At 42.8% G+C, this 21891-nt stretch overlaps 1 protein-coding gene and 1 long non-coding RNA gene across 5 annotated transcripts in view; one reads left to right on the forward strand and one right to left on the reverse strand.

Annotated features, from left to right (window-relative positions):
- Window positions 1–21891, reverse strand: part of LOC119020456 (zinc finger protein 385A-like) — a 30221-nt gene that overhangs the window by 2670 nt on the left and 5660 nt on the right. For all 3 annotated transcript variants that reach the window (XM_037099755.1, XM_037099756.1, XM_037099759.1), the window contains 4 exons: window positions 12164–12309; window positions 8531–8641; window positions 2010–2184; window positions 1112–1432 (listed from right to left, as the gene is read on the reverse strand). In XM_037099755.1, the coding sequence (XP_036955650.1) occupies window positions 1112–1432; window positions 2010–2184; window positions 8531–8641; window positions 12164–12309 (753 nt within the window). The remainder of the gene's footprint in view (window positions 1–1111; window positions 1433–2009; window positions 2185–8530; window positions 8642–12163; window positions 12310–21891) is intronic.
- LOC119020457 lies at window positions 2254–16676 on the forward strand. Of its 2 annotated transcripts, XR_005075324.1 has the most exons (4): window positions 2254–2397; window positions 7980–8123; window positions 8596–8772; window positions 16537–16676. It is a non-coding gene; the product is annotated as an uncharacterized LOC119020457 (long non-coding RNA). The 2 variants fall into 2 exon arrangements; XR_005075323.1 differs by lacking the exon at window positions 16537–16676 and having other exon boundaries at window positions 8596–10789.

Genomic DNA, 21891 nt, shown 5'->3' on the forward strand with positions numbered 1-21891 from the left:
CTTAGGCCAACATGGACGAGGAGTCTTTCTTTAGTGGCATGTAGTGGTGAGGCTCCAACCAACTGAACACCCGTCATCTTACCCTCTCCCATGGTGGCCACTAAAATGGGCATTTTTTTTTTTTTTGACATCGTTGATACATGTGTCTGCTGCAGTGGACCATTAACAGATTTCCTTTAAAGAAACCTTTATTAAAAATAGGGCTGGGTGATACTAGATTACTATAATGATATTTTAGTCCATATCACGATACCTGATATGTACCTCAGTGTTTTGGAAAGGACTACATTAATGCCAAGACTCTGTGACAAAATCTAACATCACAATATTTTTGACCAGATAAGCGCTAATTTTGATAATGATGTTCCAACAATATTGGAGGTGTGACTATTGGTGGTTTCAATAAATACAAATGCACTGAGATTTCTGATCAGTCATCATCAGTAATGGGGATACAATGACTGAATAAGTGATTAACAGATTATGAGTACAAATAGAACAGCCTTGTAAGTTCAGAAAAGGACATCACTTCACTGTTATGCAGTCTTTAAAAGCAGGAATAAAAGCTTGTGCCATATCACGATGTAACCATATCCAATATATGTACAGATATATAACGTCCAGTGTTGTTGCTAGATTTTTGGTATAGTGAGTCCCCTGGACCCACAGGTGGTCATTTAAGTGGGTCCCAAGTAAATTTAGTGGGTTAGGGATGAAAAATGCGTGTGTCCACTGGATGCATGGATTATGATTTCACTGCATCCTTTTTGATTTTAATGCATCAGAGCAGCATCACTACCTTGTAATGGTTAGAATGTGTCCATGAGTATGAACATTATTTGCATTTGTCAGTATGACTCCACTAACATGTCAAACCATGCAGTTCTTAACCTTGCCACTGAGTGGCACTAGCGCACCTGCTTTAGTTTTCAAACTTCCAAGCGCAGAACAAGTGCAGAATTTCTTCTAATGGGCTTTTTTCTAATGCCTCATGGTGTCTAAAGTTGCTCCTAAATGTGCATAATGCTTAATGCTGTTGTTTGTCAGGCTTATTTCTGTCTGGCATGTGCATGAGTCTCTGTGCTCTCTGACAAAGCTGTGCTGAATTTACCTTTGTTATGTGCCTCCAGTTGTGACAGGGAATTAACAGCTACTTTGCACAGAGAGCAGTAGAGAAGCTTCTTGGCTTTCTCTTCCTCTGACTCTCCAGAAGAAGGGCTGGGTGCTGGGGATGGGGTGTCAGGAAGAGCAGCCGCCGCTGGATCCAGAGGGAGGATGCTGAGGGCCGCAGAGGGGGAGGGAGAGGGTGGCAGAGGTGTGCTGACAGAAGGCAAGAGAGGACAGTCTGCCTCTGCTGAGCTCAGGGTGGGTGTTGGAAGTTGGCTAGGGGTCAAAGGTGACTTGCTGGGATTGGGACAGGATTGGATGTCATCTGTAAACAGGGTAAGGTTTTCAGGTTAGTGAGTCATTTCTGAAAAGTCAACCATACAATAAACACCTCAACTCTGATGATCATGGTATAAAAATGTGAGAATAATGATGCTGCATTTTCCCGCACTAGTTCTGCACTTGAAACTCTGCCTCTATGAGGTCGAGCACACAGCTGTGTCGGTCCATCTGGACCTGCCAGCGGGTCTGGTCACCCCTGTGTGATGACACCTTAGCCAGACAAAGACTTAGTGTATGATTACTGTACTTTTTTATTTTTTTTTCTATTGTCATAGTTCAGTGTTAGACTGTGTGATGAAATCCTCAATCAACAAATGTTTTTTTTTTTTTTCTCTCTTCTGTTGAAATCATATTAACACTACATTTCTTATTAGACGCCAACAGTTGTCTCTGGTGTTTCTGTCACTTCACACAACAGCTGTGTTGTGCATCTGTGCTGTTTTGTAACAGGTGTGTGTGTGTGTGTGTGTGTGTGTGTGTGTGTGTGTGTGTGTGTGTGTGTGTGTGTGTGTGTGTGTGTGTGTGTGTGAGTAACATCAAATGTCACAGGTGATGCTCACCCTGCTTATTAGGATCAGGCTCAGGGCTGGATGGCGAGGGGCCAGGTGGGATGGGTGAAGCAGTAGGGGGAGGGTGCTGCTTGTCGCCATCTTGGAGACGAGCTGTCTTGGATGTCTCGATCCCCTTCACTCTCCGAGCATGGCGGTTCCCCTTATAGTGGGCCTCTGCCTGGCTCTGGCAGAAGAACAAGACATGGCAAAGGTTTATGTTAAAAGTCACGATTCTCCGTTTTTTATAGAACATTTCATTCTGTTCTCCGTGTCAGTTCTTTTTATTTCCTTTTGTCTTCCAGACAGCCATATGAGCTGATGTCAGAGAGTGAACCTAGATCAGTGAAGTGAACCCACACCAAATCTTGCACCCATTTTAACCTTCGACCTTCAAAAGGTAAATGTCTTGACATAGTGTTGACCTTTCTTCACCGTTTAGAGTTGAGAGATTTGTGACCAGACAGGGGCATTCTCAAATTCTCAAATTATTAATGATTAATCAAGAAAAAAAAACAATATTTGGAGCCTGACAAAGCACCTACAGTAACTCCCACAATCTCCATTTGAGATATCAAGTGACCATCAGTTGAAGACCGTGGTTGTGCTGGACAGCTTCCAGGTGAGGATGTCGTAGTGTAGCAGGAGCTAAACGACTGAGTGGCAGATTATAACCAAGAGTGCTCCGTGGGCGTCCCTGCCTCAATATATTTTAAATTAAATGAACCCTCCACACACATTCTTTGACCCCAACTATACTACAATAACTACCACAAATTCAGAGATATATATGATACCCTTCATATTCGATGCAATACAGTAAATGGCTTGTTTAGCTGATGGTTTGCGGGTCTGATGTGCTGATGAGGCGGTTGGGGAAGATTAGCCTCGGGTTTATTCTCGTCTTCCTTGACTACTGGTGTAATCACTGAACTGGCCTGCCAAGCTGATGATGATTATTGAGTGGTGGGATTATCTGAAATGGGCTGGAGGCCTGTGGGCGACCGTTGACAGTTGACAGTCAGCTACTGAGAGAAAAAAATGGAGCAAATCAAAAAGAATTTGAGCCCGTTAGTGTGAGTTTGCCTGCTTGTCCTTGTGTGATTGCCTAAGAGGATCAGTTCAAACTCAGGAAATGGGAAATGAAGAGGAGTGGACATTTGTATCAGTCATTTGCATGGGTGTAGAGTTTAGGTTGTAGAGGTGTCAGGTTTAGGTTCCCCTATCATTACTAGGGAGGAGAAAAATACGATATTGATGTATTTTTTTGCAATGATCCCAAACACTTGACAAATATATGTAATGGTGGCAGGATATCTTACAGTCTAACAATAAACTTTATTGTCTGAAATTACAAGTTTCAGTTTCAGTCAATCGAAAAAAGTAAAATCAACCCATGCAACGTTTTCTGCACTTTTTTAAAACCAAAATGAGACAGCTAAAGATATTACAGTTTGCATTTACATTGTTCTTTATGAGCTTTGCATATAAACATGACTTATGTTGTGTATGTTAATCTTTTACTGCTTAATGAACTACAGGCTGTACCAACTGTGTGGTGGTTTTTGAAGCCCACTAATAACCAGTGACTTGTCATCACAAATGTGCCAAGAAAAAACAGGGAACAGTAGAAAGCAGCAGATCATACACCCCATGCTACATCCAGAAGTTTGAAAAACTTGAAAAACAGTTGTTTGATAAAAAAAACTTACTTTTTTAATATCTTTAACTTAAGTCTCTATGTGACACTCAGCAGTGACTAAACATGGTTTAAGCGCTGCTTGACAGAGACAGGTGGGAAGATATTAACAAGCCAGCAACCTTAAGATCAACATGTCATAGCATTGTGCTGGAAAAGTGGAGTAAAATGAGTCTGTTCACCTGGGTCTGTTCACATTACAGCCAAGCCGAGCCAGAGGCAATAAATACCTGTGACTACTGCAGGGTATGATGAGGAGTAAATCCTGATAATTTGCATTCAACACACAAAAGCCAGACATTAGCGGGTGAAAGTGGGTTTTTCGGCCAGTGTGATGGCAATGTGTGTTGTTTTGCTGAGTCTCATCCCTTCGTTGTCAAACTAACAAATGTTCTGCCTCACTACAGAAGCATCCCACATGTCAATAATTCCTTAAGACACTGGGCCTGCAAAATCAGCGTTCACCCTTGGAGTCTCGATATACATGTACATGTCAGCTTCAAATAAAATCAAAGGAAAGTGAGTGAGGTGTTAGGGCACAAATATAGTTCCTGTAAGCTCCCCACTAATACAGTGTTACAAGAGTGTGTGTGTGACTGTATGTGCATGTGTATGCACAAGCATGAGGCCTGCTGGGATTAGGTAGGTTGCATTATGTCAATAACGAAGCTAAGGGACGAACATGAGGCGTGTGACAGGTACATGTCAGGGGCTCTGCAGGATGGGATGCTTCTCTGAGGCAAGTGGACCACTGGGACGTGTTCAGGATGCCTCTGTAAGCCTGAGGTATTAACTGCCAATGATAGTTACCCATATAGCCCTCATCCTGATTGGTGATGACAGAAAGGCAGATATAGCTCCGCCTGTGTAACCCAACTCCTCTGGCTGCTGCTACCCAAAGCCCTGCAATTAGACAAGGGGATGAAGCCCAACAACTCCACGAACAACTGACAGCAGAAATACTCAATGCTCCTTCTTCTTTATGCAGTCCACACTTTTCCGATGCTGTCCTTCTTAGTTTCCTCTGCCTCTCTGCAACTCCCCATCCCTCGAGCTTTGATGCTTTCACTCTCCCTGTGACCTTCGGTGTCACGTCTTAAGAAATCGATGAAGATGAGCCATCAATTCAGCCTTCAAAAGCTTGACAGCCTTGGAGGTGGCGATGGAGCAAAGACAATATGATATAAAAGCAGTTAAAGCATCCGATCTTTGGAGTGAAGCGGAAAGTGAATAATGATAAAATATAAATGACGTTTGGTATAGCAGGTGAAATGGACTGCGAGAAGCTGCGAAAGCGCCTATGGAAAACGGGGGATTAAGAGGAATGAAGAGGCAGAGATGGGATTTAAGGGGGAGAAAATGAGAGCAAGTGAATGTCCCTGAAATCCTTTTCCTCTCTAAGCAGGATGTGCTTTGATGTTTTATCTATAAAGTGACAAAGGCACAGAAAGCAGAGGGAGCGCGTCTAGCAGCCAAATCTACTGTACGGGGGTACTGGCAGCGGCGACAGGAAGAGGGGGGTGGGAAGATGTTGAGAGAGGTGGAGAGAAGGAGAGGGGGACCGATGACACAGTATACACCGCAGAGGGAGACGCAGAGACGTGAAAACTGATGGGGGAAATGGTGAGCAAACTAAAACAGACAGGGGATGTGAACGGAACGAGGTCTGGTGTGGGCCTGAGAAGAGCAGAGAGGCAGAGGGAGAGAGAGGGGTCCACTGTGGTACTGCAGTGGTGACGATGGCTAATGCAGCACGGCGTGACGTCAGCCTTGCAGCAGAGCTGAGCTGAACACTGGCAGGCTAATCTGTCCTCTGTGGCCTGAAATGAATTGCAACGTTATAATTGCAACACGTGTGGCTACGGTGGAGTAGCAGTGAGGGGCAACCTGCGTCTGAACAGCCGCTATCAATCAATCTGCCTCTTTCACTAAGTACTTGATAGCTCCCACTCAACACCGGCCTGCCTCAGACGTAAACACCAAAGAAAACGCTGCTATTATTAATGCACTTTGCTGCTGTGCGAAGGATAATGAATGTCTGCGTACTGACTGCAGCGCAGGCCAGACTGCGCGAGTAAGCCAAGCACTGAACTGTAAGCAGAGTATTCCTTCATTATTAAAGAATGTCCACCGTGCTTTAAGCTCCCAGTCTCTCGGGTTACTGTGGAAAATGCTGTGGAGCTGCAGCAGAGCAGACGCACACCGCGGCTTGCGAGTAAAACAGCAGGCAGGACTAACAGGTGGCTCGGCATTAGAGGTCTCAACGCGTGGCGCATGCGTGATACAAGTCAGAAACACGCGCATACACTTCCTTACGTGCAGTATGTAAATATGAACATGCTGTAGTAAATAGAAGCGCTCCCTGCTCATGTTCTGTACCCCACGCTCATGTAGACCATGTGAGAACACGCAGGTCTGAGCAGGGGGAGATATAATTAAGCGGCCCCTCACAGAGAGAACAGTTTCAGATGACTCTCTCCCTGACCGTGTCCTTTACACACCACTGCATTTAGAGTACAAGTATTTAGCGCTTCATCACTGGAATGCATTAATATTTTTAGAGAGGCTTCTGTGTCAGGTTTTTGTTGAATTTCTGCTGATGTTTAGGTCAGCAGTTACACGGCAGGATTTTGCCATCTGCAAAAGCCTTTTTTAATATCTAAAGATACACATTGCATGAAGATGTTTAACTTATTAAACTACCAATAGAATTAGACGGTAGACAGTATTGTGAGCTGTTTTCCAGTGGGACAATTAAAGAGGTCAGATGTATTTAATCGATTAGAAAAGTTGTGAACCGTCTCAAGGCCCACCAGGAACTGTAACTAACCATCAAAGTATTTCCGCTGCACACATGTACTCACAGACACACACACACACACACCGTTAAAGGCCCAGCACTAGCCTCTTGACACATCAATCATGTCATCCCGTAGCCGGGTTTTGGATGTCCACGTTATGAGTTATTTGCTTTTCACCTTCAGTTAACACTGCTGCCTCTTTAACGGGGACACTCAAATCATTCCTCTAGAGTTTCATCACTTCTGGACGCTTTTATTTCAGTCCCTCTGCCTTATGCTGGCGTAGCGCCGACTGTCTCTGTCACGAGTGACATGCAGAAAATGTGCTCAATCAGCTTTAAGGTATGGCTTTGAGGACAAGCTCTTGAGAGCCGTGGTTCACCCTCACACGTCTCACATTCTTCCATTAAAACCTCATCAGAGAGGACTTAAAAAACACTTGTTGTACTGAGAGGCTCACTATCAACACCTGAAGTATGTTTTCGAACCGGACACACAGTTCAGCCAAACAAAATCTCTGCAGACATTTAAAAGGAAAGGTTCAGCAAACTTCCTGAATCTTGCTTGCTGTCTTCACATTTGCTTTTTTTTATGCAACATTAATTTTGCTCATATTTTGCAGACACAAAGTTAGACTGGACTTTCACAGATTAAGCAAGCAGGGTTACTCTCCTGTGTTTCTTCACTTTCCTTCCTGGACAGGCTAAAATTAGAGCTGAGAAACTGTGAACCAAGTTCTCACCTGCTCCATCTGTACAGTCAATCAACAACTAACTTTGGGTCCAGTCTACTAACATTTTAGGTCACGATTTAACGTTGTTAGAGTGAAGGTGTGGGACTTTCAGACAGTTGGAATGCTTACTAAGCGCCACCCCTTTAGTTACTGTGGTTACGCCTGTCAAGCTGTTTGTTCTTATTGGGCACACATCCGGTTTACAATGATTACGGGTAGGGATTACCTGCCTATGCCTTAAAAGCACTACGTTGGCTCTGATGTTGCATCTTTTCTCTGCCTGCAGTCAAAAATCTCAACACTAAAATGTTCATTTTTACTGCAAATCAGTTTTGGTTCCATATATATTGATTGATTACTAACAATCACTGTTGTATCTGCCCTGAAAAATCATCGCTAATAATGGTGGCAGATTTACCATTTCAAAAAACGTTAAGTCTTTGATTTCAGGCAGAGCTAGACATTTCATTTTCACTCAGCATCCTCTCATTGTCCGCTGTGAGAGGATTTCAGCGTAGAGGCTGCACAGGGTGTTGCAAACATCTGCATTCATTGTGTTATGCACACCGGCCCACAAATATATTTTAGCCATGAACAATACTTGGAAAAAGGAGCAGTAGTGGAATAGTAAATATGTTTTCTTGGAGTCACAAACCCCCAGAAATGCAGGGGTCCATTCAGTACAGTAACTTTTGGCACATCTAAAAGAGCCATTTGATTCAATTATTTTATTCCATTCATATCTGCAGAGAGCCAACAGGGAGTCAGCTGGACAGGAGTGTCAATGGATGGCTCTACGGGCCAAAAAAACATGGAAGCATGAGGAGGCCCATCTAGGCCCATCATCTTAAAACAAAGACACAGCATTGTTCTTTTACTGCAGCGTAGAACTGGTAAGAACAATGATGAGAACCGACTTGTTAATTCATGCAAACATAACCAAGGTTGGCTGCTTTGTTTTTATGACTAATGTTACAAGAATAAAGGATGAGGGCTTACTCGTGTGATTTGCAAACATTATCAAATACTATCTTCTATCTTGAAAAGTTAATCTGGGGTCCGAGGAGTCTAGCAGGACATTTGAGACACCATTTCTTACACTTCTGCTTTTTGTAGTCATATTTTTGGTAAGGCTATAGACACCAGCCTTTGTACTCTTTAAATACCAAGCATCACTCACATTACTCCCTCATACGCATCAGTTTGGTGTCGTTTGAAATCCAAGGCTCGAGTAGCTCAGCAGGATATTGTCCAAGCAAACCCCTTCTTTAGAACCACTCAAGGTTTTTTTTTTTTTTACCTCCGAGTTGAAGCGTATTTGGCAGACGTTGCAAGAGATGATTGGCCGCTTTGTCTTCACCATAGGTGGGCCGAAGGTATGCGTCATCACAGCCTTCTGGACAGGGTCCATCTGAGGAGAGACAAGCCAGAGGTCACATCAAAGACTCAGCAGCACGGGAGGATTTGGAGGGCAGTGTTTCTGTGTTTCTCCTAATCCACTGGATGTGGATGAGAGAGAAAGGTTTTGAGGAAAAAGTGCAGGTGAATGACAGGCGGAGCTACCGAAGGGGGAGAAAGCTGGGAGATAAAAAAAAAAAAAAAAAAAGGAGTGGAGAAGAGTGAATTGAAGAGGGAGCAGTGATTGATGTGGACAGGAGGGTGTGTGTTTTCTCAGCAGCAGCTGGTGCCGCTGTCTGTGCCGGAGTTCTTGGGTGCCGTTCAAACGCTTTAATTCATGCTGGGGTTAGAAGAGCCTAATTACAGACCCCTGTCTCCAAAAGATTGTACTATGTTTGTGTGCTACAAAACTGCTTTTCAATCATAACATCATAATCCGAGTATCACGCAAGACAGGTGCTAGGTTTTCTGTGAAGTACCTTGATAAGAGATCAAATGTATTTTAGATAAGATTCAACTTTAGGGATATGACGTCCTTGTAGAGAGGAAAGCAATCAAATTCTGCTGTGGGGAAACTGAATTTCACTTTTTAAATAATCAGTGAGCGATAAAAATACAGAAGTACACTAGAAATGTAAAACGATGAACAATGAAATTATCCAAGTGAATTATGCACAAGCCTGGGATAACATGTTGGTACAGTAATCAAAATCAAAACAACTGAGGAGCAGATTTCCAACATTTATGGGTTGATTTTGGTTTGAATACAGAGGTTTATTTTTGTCATTACAGAGGTGTTATTGCTGTCATTAGAAGCAGCTCAACACACATCCTATTTGGTGATTCACATAATATGATTAAAACAAATATAAGAATTGAGAAATATGTATATTAAAAAGACAGCAGCAATGAAAATGTTCAATAAGATAGAAAAAGTGAACAAGTATATATATAAAATTAAAAAAACGATACCAGCGAAGCTTGGTATTATCAGATCAAGAACAGATTTAAGCCACGACATATGAAATGTTTACCACCTCATTTTTAGTAACTCAGATGGACTCGTGTGAGCTCTGACCCATTGGCAGGGTTCAACAACCACGGCGCTGGGTGTTGCCCTCATTAAAAAGCCAAAAGCACACTGCGGTTTTACTCAGCCTCTCATCTCCTGTTCAGACTGTGAACGCACGCTGCCAAATGAGAGACTGTTTACACTCTCAAGCGCCAGGCACCAGGGGAAATGGTATAATTGGTCTGAAAACTTAAACCCCATTTGAATGCATTGTTAGAAATATTTATAGACTTTAGCCTGCCTTTTTTTTTTTTGCTTCCTGTCTCCAACTAATGTCTACGAATCGGCTTGCTTGTTTTGTGGAGACCCTGTAATACCTCGTTTGTTTACATCTGTACACTCATCTCTGTGCCAACATTGTTGCGTGGGTGAAGACTTTTGTGCTTTAGAGTGTGTTGTCCATGTGTCATTGTGTGCGACAAAAAACAAAACTCTCTTGCTCAATGTCCAGTCCCTCTTTGGTTGGTGGTCTCTGCCTCCCATCACTGCGAGTTTTTTGCTGCCATTCTTTAACCACCTGTTTTCGTCCCTACTGTTATAACCTCATTAACCTATTAGTCCACGTTCTGTCTCCTCTTTCACTCTCTCCTTCATCAAACAATGAAGCTTTTGTTGCACCAGAACCTGACCCTGTGTGCCACATGTTTAACTGAGTTTGGAGTTAATTTGATGCATTATTCTTAGATAGCCAATCTCTTACACATTGTTAGATATCTGTTTATTCATTTCTTTCAGATTATAAAATATATCATCCTTAAAAATGTCGCTCTTGGTTAATTTGGTAGTGACAACAAATGCATTGTTGCTGTGTTTATAACAGCATGTTATCGACCATTGGTGGCAGAAAATATATATTTAGAGGCTACTCTGTCAGAGATGCAACAGGGGAAGAGCAACTCTTTTATTTAATTTTTAAACTACTTTATGGAGATAACCTCATCATGATAACTGGGAATCAAGAAAATCGTGAATGTCCTCACACGAATGACAAAAACGCTGAGTTGATTTACCGTCCCTTATTCATTTCCTGATTTATTTTGAATTGCTTAAGACTGTCAGCATGGCTGACGGAATGGCTTTCACATTGCATGCCCCACAATAACAAGTTAAAGCAGATGTGTGTAAATGCCACGGATTCCAAACTAAATAGGGACAGGGGGAGATGAGGTTTCCACCATTTATGATTTATGATTTCTTATTTAGGTTTTGCTGGTTGATTGTTTTTCATTACAAAAAAGATGTATGTCCTGTCTGCGAGGCAATGCAAATATCTTTTTAAGTAGTTTTTTATCGTTGTAAAGAATTATTTTGTTGATAATCGGGATAACATCGTGAATCGCAGCCATGTACAGGGTGCTCAGCTTTGATACAATAAAAACACCTGAAAAATTGCTAAACTTCAAAGTGCTATATCTTTCCAAAACCAACTGATACAGAGAAATAACATGCACATTAAACTTTAGTGAAAAATTATTTTCCTCGGGAGAGTAACAAATCAACAGGGTGGGAGCGGTCATGTTCTCCCTCTGCACTCAGCGTGCCTCGCTGTGCAGCTTATGTCTCAGTACAGGCAGGTGAGACCTGCAGTATACTCCTGAGGGTCTTTAGTGTCTGGAAATTACTTGTAATCCTGTTGAGTCAGACCCGATATGAGCTCTCCAGATAACTCACAGAACTCCACGCTGCACATAAAGTTTCGACCCACACTGGAGCACTGCTGTGTTTCAGACCATAAACACAGTAATTGAGTGTTTTTTTTCTCAGTCCTCCCTTCTCTTTATGTCCTATTTGTCTCTGCAGCCTCTTGAGATGAGCAGGCTGATCAGGCTTTGAATGAAGACTCGAGTCTTCTGTCCCTCTGTGACAGCGGCGTTATAGACCTTTTGAATTTTACTGAGCGGACAGAGAGTGATTTGGATTTAGGTGTTCTGGCATTAGTGGCCACACTCAATGTCCTCACCGAAGCGGGATGAATCATTAACCTGCGGAAGGGTCATTTTGCCTGAGCGCATAAAAATGAGCTAGCCGATAATGTGTGTGTGCGTGGTGCACGTGCATCCGTGTTTGTGGCCACACTGACCTTCACATGAAACCCAATCTGGAAATGAGAAGGAGCCGCAGGAAATGCTGACTACAGAGAACACAGCCTGTGCCTCTTATACAATTGATTAGCTGTAACTCATTTTATTGCAATAAAACAGTCGCCCGGGCATTTTCTCAATTATGCTGAAACTCACTCTGCTGAACAAAAAGTAAACAGCTGTCACCTTATCATTTTGGATTATACAGTATAAATCCCCTGCACTCTATCACTTGTCTTCGCTCAGGAGGCAGCGCTCCAGAACTTCCACTGAACACCAGCCCTGCCTTCTGTTAGGTGAAACAAGATGATGACAAATCCCAGATGCTGTGTGTGCACACGTGTATACATTCTTGTGTGCAGGTAAGGCTGCAAGCACTCACTGTATTGAAGTTGTGGAAGAGGCCGATGCTGGCCGGGTGAGGCGACTCCAGGGGGAACTGGAGGAAGGGCTTCATGTCCAGTGGGGCAGGGATGACAGGTGGGCTCCTGAGGAAGGCTGGGACCGGCCCCGGTCGGTTTATGCTTCCTGTGGTAGATGCACAAACAGGGAAATTAGGGACACTGTAGGATAAGACAAAGCTCAAATTCCTATAAATTAGGAATTTGTTCCTCTTACAGCGAATAATGTAGAGAATAGGGATGTCTGATCATATTGGTGCACCATCACTAAAAGATTAGATATTGGCGTCAGCCTGAAATAAACATTTCTGATGATATTACAAATGCACGCACAGCAAACCACTGACTAGTATTTCTCTCATTTTTCACAGGGAATGAGTAGAAAAGCATGGTGGTGTTGACCGTGTCATCTTACTCTCGACAAGAACGAGAATAAGAGTGTGTCAAATAATTCTTTTCAAGCTAATCATCAAATCAGATCATGTACCCGTGAAATCTGGTGCCTTTCTTTGAATAAATCTAATACCCCCCCTTTTTCAAAATCTAAACCCTCACACTCTGCGTCATTTTTCCATATCCAGCCCCACTACCCACCCACACCTCTCCTCTCTCTTGCTCACTTTTCTCCTAGTAGTAGCTCAGCAGCGGTGAATGCCTGCACTTGAGGAGTCTTCTGTGATGGGCAGGAGGGCTAAGCTCCTTAAGCCTCGCAGCTGGGGTGCTGCAGATATCCGCCTTTTCTCCATTTCTCCCTCTGTCTCTCTCTCACCATGCACAGTTTTCTATCCTCATTTCATGGTCCCTCATTCCGTCTGTCTGCCTCTGTGTCACCAGTCTGTACTTCTTCTCACTCCAGCACCAGTCCTCCTAGCTGTTTTGTTCATCCTCATCCTCTTTCTGTTTTGCTCTCTTCTTTCCACTTTCTGCTTCCTGTAGTTATTTTTCGTCTTTAGCGTAAAACCAGCAGGGCGCTTCAGGCCCAGTCTAGCTATGCAGAAAGAATTTGTATAATCTTTTCTCCTGAGATTATATGCAATCATCTTCCTCTATTGCCACTGCTTTGTGTTGACTACTTAACCATTTTGTTACATTTGAGAGGAGAAATTGGTCACTTGTCAAAACGAAGGAGATAAAAGGCTATTTTGGTAACAGCAGAGGAGGCTCCTTTCACTGACGGCAAGGGAGACGTAAAAAAAAACTGTGCTGTCAGGATCAGAAATAGATGGAGGGGAAAGTCTCTCCTTCTGGCATTCCCCTTCAGACCGTTTCAGGGTGGCTTTGGCAGCTGCAGTTATTGTCATTTGTGTCTGGCTGCTTTGGCATACCCTTCATGAGAGGCAGGGAGTTAACGAAGGTAGGAGGAAGGGGAATAAGATATGAAAGTGCAGGTCACGGTTTAAATGTCCTTCAGACATGCCATGAAATCCCATAGCTCACATGGCGGCCATTATCGCCTCTACAAACCGACCACAGCAAGATTTGTGCAGAGTGAGAAAACCAGCAGTAATAACACACCTTAGTTCTCACCAACATATGAACATGTTGGAATGAACGAACGCTCAACACCAGATATCCTGGAGGGATGAGTGTAAGCAACTGCAAGATCAGATAAGAACAAATCTATATGGGACTATTTTTAAATGATGATTGGAGAAAATTTTATATAGTTTTTTTGTTCCAGTAGGGTCACTGATGTATAATTTATTTGTGATAAAGCCTCTATCATTTCCCAGAAACAGCGTCGCACTATTAGTTTGTTGAAACAGGAGTAAACAGTGTTTTTGTTGAGAACTGTTTTCAGCAGTGAATTAATACACATTTGGTGATCTAGGGAGTATTTATAGGACGCGGTATGTAAGGTTGACTCAGAAGTGTGCAACAGCGCTCTATGGCTCAGAGGAAAAAGACATATTAGGCTTTAACCACATAGACATCGTAAAGACCAGGTAATTGGTGGCTTTTTGTCTTTTCGTGGGATTTGTTAAAGAAAAAATAAAGACTTAAATGACCGAATACATTCTATGGATTCTTTCTCGCTTCTAGTTTTTGTGTCACACACACTAAAAAACGAAGTGGAAATCATCAAAGATGCAATTAAGCATGTGGTTAACAAAGCATGTTAAAAGACAATAATGTTCAAGCTTTATGGCCTGGCTTGGAGGGATCATAATTGTGTTTCCTCTTTGGTTAGTGAGACACACTCTTGGCACGCTCCTTGTTAAATCCGCAGCTCATTTTACGCCACATTACAATTTAAAGGTCAGAGCGTGTCTGCTGTTACTTATACATCTGCATTTACTGTGCAGACTTTCACAATACACTGACGTGTGTAGCATTGGCACACATTGTGTTCAGGGTCATATTCTGCACCATCCCACAGCAGCTCAATGCAGTGCGAGCTTAGCAGCAGCAGCAGCAGCAGCAGCATCCCCTGACCTACCCTCCTCCTGAGTGATTTACAATGACATCAGATAAGTGAACGCCACGTCTCCACAACAGCAACCACGCAGGGAGGGAGAGCATTGATTGGACACATTCTGAGGAGCGTTAAAGTGTTAAAGTGCTGCCAAACTCTATAAATCCAGGCCTCACCATCTATTGCTCCTTCTCTCCACTAAAATGAACCGACAGCGCTGTCTCACCCAGCCCCTCATCTTACAGCCTTTTTTTTCTAATGCAAATGTTTGGGCGAGAAAAAGATCAATGCCTGTGTAATAGCTTATTGAATTTTTGTGTAGATTGTGAGAGAGAGAGTACTCGGACAGAAATGAAGAGACGCTGAGGGGGGAAACAAAAACGAAAAAAAAAAAGAAAAGAAAAACAGACAACCACAGACAGAATCCTATCATCATAGTTGATTTCACAAACCTCGAGATGCGCATACACACAGGCATGCACGCACCAATATGCTGTGACTAAGGCTTCCCAAATTGGCAATTCATTTAGCCAATTTAGGTTTAATGATCACAGAGGTAATGTCAATGTCAGTGACGTTGCTGGAGCCTCTCTGTATTCCCTGCCTGCCTCCGTCTTCCCTCTGTGACCAGGAGGGAAGCAGACAGGAGACTGGGTGACATGCAGTCTGATGAGAGGCAGAAGCACTGCAGGGTCCCACCAAAAAAAGTAGCAGAAAAATGAAATGCAGCCACCTTTGGTTCCGGGCCCCTCTGCTTCACACTCAAGGGGACCGGCTCAGCACACGATGCCAGCCGCCTCACATCTGCATCTAAATGGGCTGCTGTGCACAGAGGACTCTGAAATGAGCTTCTGTGGCAGATTAGCCAGCCTTCTCTTGACAAAAAAAACCCTCGCTGTTCCTGCAGCAGAGAAGGACAACTCTGTGCTGGCTCTGTTAACCCAAAAACCTCTGGATCAGTTCTCTTGTTTGTCTTTCCCCTGTGTTTTGTGTGAAAAGGTGCAGATCCCAACATTCGGTGGCAGATGACAAGTTGATGAATGCCATCTGTTCAAATAATTTGTTTTGTGGCAGGAATGCTGAGCTGCCACATTTTGGCATTCAGCAACATAAATACCAATTCTCTGCAAAATAAATACTTGAAATGATTTGTGACATCAGCTCTCTCCCATGTGGCGTACATGCACTGCAACCATGTTAGAGGGTCCAACCTTTGAAGAAGCGCAGTGTTAACTTTGTCGTGATTGCAGGGGCGAGATGGCTCTGTCTCAGTGTCGCATACTGCTACTGTGAAGGACTGAGCATGAAATCCAATTTACTGCAGCTCAGCTTACCCTCAAGTCAAAGGCGGCCATTTCAACCTATAAGCAGGGGAAAGACGACAATGCACACACATTCACACACGGGCCTTTGTAGTCTGAATGAACGGTGCTCTGAAAAGGAGTCACTCCTCGGCTCAACACTGATTAATGTTGTGTTTGTCTGTGTGAGATCTGGACAGTGAAGAAAGGACACGGCGAGGAGGAGAGCCGAGTGCTGGTGAAGGAGAACACAGTTGATTTCAGTCTGCACTTTGTTTTAATGATAGATGCTCTGCGCCCCAGTGGCCAGGCTTAAATGCCACCTCCCAGAGAACTCTCAGAAGTCCTCTTTCACTGGAAAATGAGTGTGTGCGTGTGTGTGTGCGCGTGTGTGTGTGTGCGTGTGTCTGTTTTTTATGCAGTGCTCTTGAGATCAGCTACTGTAGTCCTTCTGCAGCTCCCCTCTCTGATTTCATGCAGTATTTGTAGTAACTGAAGACTTTTGTTTCCCCCTACAGATTCTGAACAGCTCTCATTAAAATTAAAATCATTATGTAATGATGGTAGCACATTGCCGATTTTGGACTTTTCCCTGCGAACAATTTCTCATGAAAAATTCTGTCTTGTCTTTCCTTAGCGGATTATGAAACATCTTAGAGAGGTAAAAAAAAAAACCCCTCTCTGACCAGGGAAGGAACTGGAGATGACGAGCAAAGAGGAGCCGGGTAGGAAATAACGGCAGCGGGGGCTTAGAGGATGGAGTCGATTGAGCGAGGAAAAGAGGTCTGGACGAGGAGGGGAGATGAGGTGGAAAGAGAGGGAAAGCATTGAGGAGGGGGAGGGAGCCGCATGTTTTGAGGTGAGTCCAAGGTGACCAGGGGAGGTAAAGAGCCATGTTAACCTGCAGGTTAATGTACAGACGGCAGGAAGCAGTCATTCCATACTGAGCTGTAGCATGTGACATATTGTGCTGTACATGTGTTAAAAATCTCATGTTAGAATCGGTCCAGTTGGTACAGCTGCTTGGAAGGGTTAACCTTTGGCTGTCACATGCAAAATGTCATGTGCGCATGAACAATTTTGGGTTATTCTGTTGGCCTCCCTGCAGTTCTGTCTACGTGTCGTGTCTTGGTTTCAGCATTCAGATTTGGAGTAAATGGCTGATGTATGGTCCAATTTTGATGTGCATTTGCAGCTATGTGCAGGATTTTAACACATTCACTGTTCTGTGCTTGCATCATCAAACACAGCTAGATTTTCTTCAAGTAATTCCACAAATATTTAGCCATGCGGCAAGTCGGGAGCAAAAAGTGTGTTCAAGGATTCAAGTTGTGTTAATGTAGAAGTCAAAGTGCACTGGGAGCTCCTATATTTTGTTATTTCATCTCACGTATTTCCCCCTTGCCTCTGTATATTTATGAATTTCATTCATTAAACCGCATGATTAGAATTTACTCAAGTTTAAGCATTTTGAGATAGTACTCACAAATGTCCCAAAATGACCTCTAGGCACTGTAGTAATTATGACGGGAATTGAGCCATACACACCAGTGAAAATGATCTACGCATAGTCATAATTCACAACAATTTTTCTCTCTCTCTCTCTCTCTCTCCGTGAACGAGGGTCAAGACAAATCAGGTGATCATCATTATTATGGCTATTATCAAAGCCATGATTACTCATAGATGCAGTAATTAATATAATTCCACCTTTAAAACACACAATACTTCATCATCATGATATAACGATGACCAAAATCTAAGACTGTATATAGTCTCATCATGACATTGTTATAATGACAATGTATATTGTCCAGCTCCTATTTGCACCCACTTGCTTCTTTCCTATGGTTTTGTATATAAGCATGCAACACCTAAATTTGGTAACCAAAAATCACCCTAGACAGAAATATAAAGGTCAACACCTGGCTTGACAAACACTGAAATTTCAATTTGGGCCATGGAAGGATGGCAGATGGTAAAGGTTTATGTTAACGGTACATTTGTGAATCCTAGTCATTTTCATATAATCCCTTCGTGCCTTTGAGTTTTGGGCAGTCGTGTGAATGTTAACTGCAGAGGTTTGTTTCACAAAGCGGCTCACGAACATCTGCCTATCTGTAGCTCCTCTCAGGCCTCAGCTCTTTTGGGAGGTGTCGGAACATCCTGAAGCCGGCTGCCAGCTTTCTCTTCCATTACACTGCAGTCATGATGTAGCACAGAAACCACGCAGAGCAATGGTAAGAGCCATTCAGAGATCCTCCATATCAACATGACCTGCAGCCCTGCCCCACATTATGATTCCATTCGTCAAACCATCTACACACCTGCTGGGAGTTGGAAGAACACACCACTGCGGATCCAGACTGACTGAAACCTGAGCATGTAAAGTACACAAGCGAGCACGCAAACACACAAAGTGGGTGAACACACAACAATGGCATCAGGCGCACAAAAGCCAGGTGCATCTCCTCATGACTTAACACAAAGGAGAACGCACAAAGGCAGTGAATGACAATCTTCAACAAACAGAATCAAAATAGAACAAAAACAGGATGTATGCAGCTGAAATACATATGGCATATTGTTTTTTACCGCAGAAGCAGAAATTACCGGTTGTATTTTGGGAGCTGATTGGAGTCTGAAGGGCAGAGTGTGGTTTTATGCTATAGCTCGGTTTTGAAGCAACACGCAGCGGTTATGTAGGGTAAGAGGCTTGTGGCTCAGCTGTGGTCTGCATACCTTCAGGACCGTAAACAACAAAGACTTTATGGTCACCCTGTGTGCCCCTCTGCCATTTGATCCTCGGAACCAGTAAATGACAGACCTGAGGGTTTTGTTCAGCCTTCAACTTTTATAATTATGGTCAACAATTCCTCTGGACTAAATGACAAATATATCTTGCCCTCCCTCACCTATAACCATTTCCTGACACCCAGTCTTCCAAAACCGTCTCATACAGCAGAGAGGTTTGATTAGCTTCAGGCACAACAACACAGCCTGAATACAGAATATATTTAGCCATGTAAGCAGCATCACTCCAGGAATGTCGGTTGGTCAGTACACCACTTTGGTTCAGACTGAAATATCTGAACGACTATTGGATGGATGTTCATGAAATGTTGTGCAAGCATGCATGGTCAGTCTTAGCTTTTTCTCTCGATGATTTTCCTTACCCGAATCGTGCAACCAGGGGCAGAGGCTGTCGTATTCAGGACAAATTGTCAAACCCCTTGAGGCTTTTTTTGGCTATAAAAATAAAATCGATACGACTTAATTTTATCTCAGCAACTTTTGAATAGCTTGCTATGAAACAGGGTCCAGATCTCCAGATTGCCCAGAGGATAATGATCTGAGGCACCAGATCCAAGAAGGCGTCCTTGAAAAGTGTTGGGAGGTTACTGGAACTTTCTGTCACAGGCTAACTTCAACCAGTCAGATCAGCTAACCCAACAAACTTGAATTACATGAATTGCTCTGCTTTCAATGAAGAAATACTTCCCTCTTCTGACATACAGTCACTTATGCTATCGCAGCATCCACTCTAAACTCTTAAAGAGCTGCCACTGTTACTTTTTGAAGAATAGTAGCTATCTTCACAGCAAAAATGCGCCTCCAGTAGTTCCTCAAAGGACACTGATTGGTCCAAACCAAGACTAGACTGCACGTTGGAGCCTAAATGAACCATGAACACACTCATGAAAAGTGCGCTGACATGGACTGCGCGTAGTAAGTTGATTATGTCTCCAAGTAAAACGCTTTGTTCGGCCATCCATCCACCGCAGGCCCTACATAAAAGGCTTTGCATTGCTAATAAAAAGACATATTTTTTCCCCTTAAGCTTTTGAATATTGGAGTCTTGATTGACTTTGTCTCATAAACTGTGACTAAAGACCCTCAGAGTTGTTTGACCTGCTCTTCTCCTCCTACGGTGCTGCTTTTGTTCTGTGCAATAATTTCGGGCTTTGCAGACACACACATATGAAATGTACTTGGGGAAGTGAAACATGAAGAGTGACAGACACATTTTTATGTATTACATTTCAAAACTTTTCATTCTTCACTGCCTTGCCTTGATTTAAAGGTCATGTTGTTTATCTAAGACAACGTGCACCTGTGATTTTTCTGGAGGCCTTTGATGAGTGAGGAGATTTGCACACACACACACACACACACATTTATGGATTACTTCATGCTGGTTGAGTGATGCAAGCTGCAAATGTTTTTTCATAGTGCTGAGTGAGGTCTTTTGCATCAGACCAGAAGAGGCCTTGGCCAATTTTTAAATAAATAAAGACCTTGAACCTCTGGGTCTGAAATATTCATCGTTAAAATCACACAAGGGTTACTAAACTGCGACTACCACTGTTCTGAACCGAGGGAGATGAGCCAGCTTAATGCCAGTTCTTTCATACTCCACTGCTGATTGTGTCGACATGTTTGAATGTTGCCTTTCATTAAAAGAAATACAGTATTTAGATGGCGGTGGACGGAAAGGCAATGAGTGTTTTTTGGGGGGTGGAGGGGAGCGGAGACTGCTCTGTTTGCCCCTCCATCTTCTCCTTTCAGCACCGTCGCTGTCATCGCCTTTCATGGAAACTATTTTGGTCTCTGGATTTACATCTCCGTCTTAGTGAAAGGAAACTAATACAGCATATAAAACCCCATCACCCCATGTTGTTGTGATCTTGTGTCAGTTTGTTTAATGTCTAATGCACACGGAGCTAAAGCTTCAGCTCCGGGGAGGGATTACCAAGAGCTCAAACTCACTCTCAGATCAGAGGGAGACTCGAGCAGGGGGCAAGAGCAAGCAAACAAAAATAAAGTGGTTAAATATTTAGTCAACACACACGTACGTGGAACAAGGTCATCGCAGTTAATCAAATTTAAGGCTAGAAGCAAACATTGATATTGTTCAGAAGACAAGATAAAATGTTGAGACAGAAAATGTCTAAAATGGTAACGTCTGATGTCGACTGTTATGAACTGCGTCATATAAAAATCTGCATTTTAAAGTTTTAAAAAAATCCACTACAGGACGTTCATCTTATCAGGCTTATTATGCAACAATCCCATCTTGCGTATTTCATTTAATAACCGAGGATAAAATAATTAAGCTGAATACATAAATGTATTTTTTTACAAAACATAATTTGCATATGAATACTATGATTTATATATAAATCATAGTCTCTGAGTACTCTCAAGTTAAGTCAAAGTAAATATTGTTGCATCATTAATTACCTATTTATTGTATTTTAAGTTACTGGTTTGGTCCAGAGCCTTTTACCTTTTTAAGGGAACGTTCGCTGTATAAGTCTATTGCTTTTTGACCTCCTCACTCTTTTGTTATTGCTTTGATTGATATGTCGTGAATGTGCAGAAAAGAAAGAAAGTCTGCTGTCATGCGCATTTGCGCATGTACATGTCTCTCTTGTCTGAGTGGATACGAGGTATGTTACAGATGTCTGTTTGTATCAGAACTATTCGACAGACTGCAGATTGCAGGGAAGTAGACTGGTTGTAGACCAAAACGAGCAAATGAGCCCAGAGGTGTCCGATTTCCTTGATTCCGCTTCATAATGAATCTTGCCGATGAGGAAAAGGATTGCGATGAATGACATGGAGACATCCTGTCAATAGTGATTGCACTTCGTCAATGAGAAACTGAGATGATTGATCACATAATGTACAGTAGTGTGACAAAAAACAACCAGCATGTTGACTGAGTCAGGTTATAGTACTTAAAAAGAGATATGACCTCTTCTGGCCAACAGCATTTTTGGCATATTTCCTGAATTGTCCTAATAACTGAATGCAATGAGTTTTAAAGTGCTCCGGTAATTAGATCCTTCAGTGGTGAAAAAAAGAGAGAAAGAGAAGAAAAGGTGGAAAAAAGGTACTTAATCTTTTCTATCTCCATCTTTGTCTATTTTATGTCTAACTAAAAGAGCTTAATCAGAATAACTGACGACTGCAGGACTAGTAAACA

The sequence above is a fragment of the Acanthopagrus latus genome, chromosome 6 (assembly GCF_904848185.1).
Source record: "Acanthopagrus latus isolate v.2019 chromosome 6, fAcaLat1.1, whole genome shotgun sequence".
NCBI lineage: Eukaryota > Metazoa > Chordata > Actinopteri > Spariformes > Sparidae > Acanthopagrus > Acanthopagrus latus.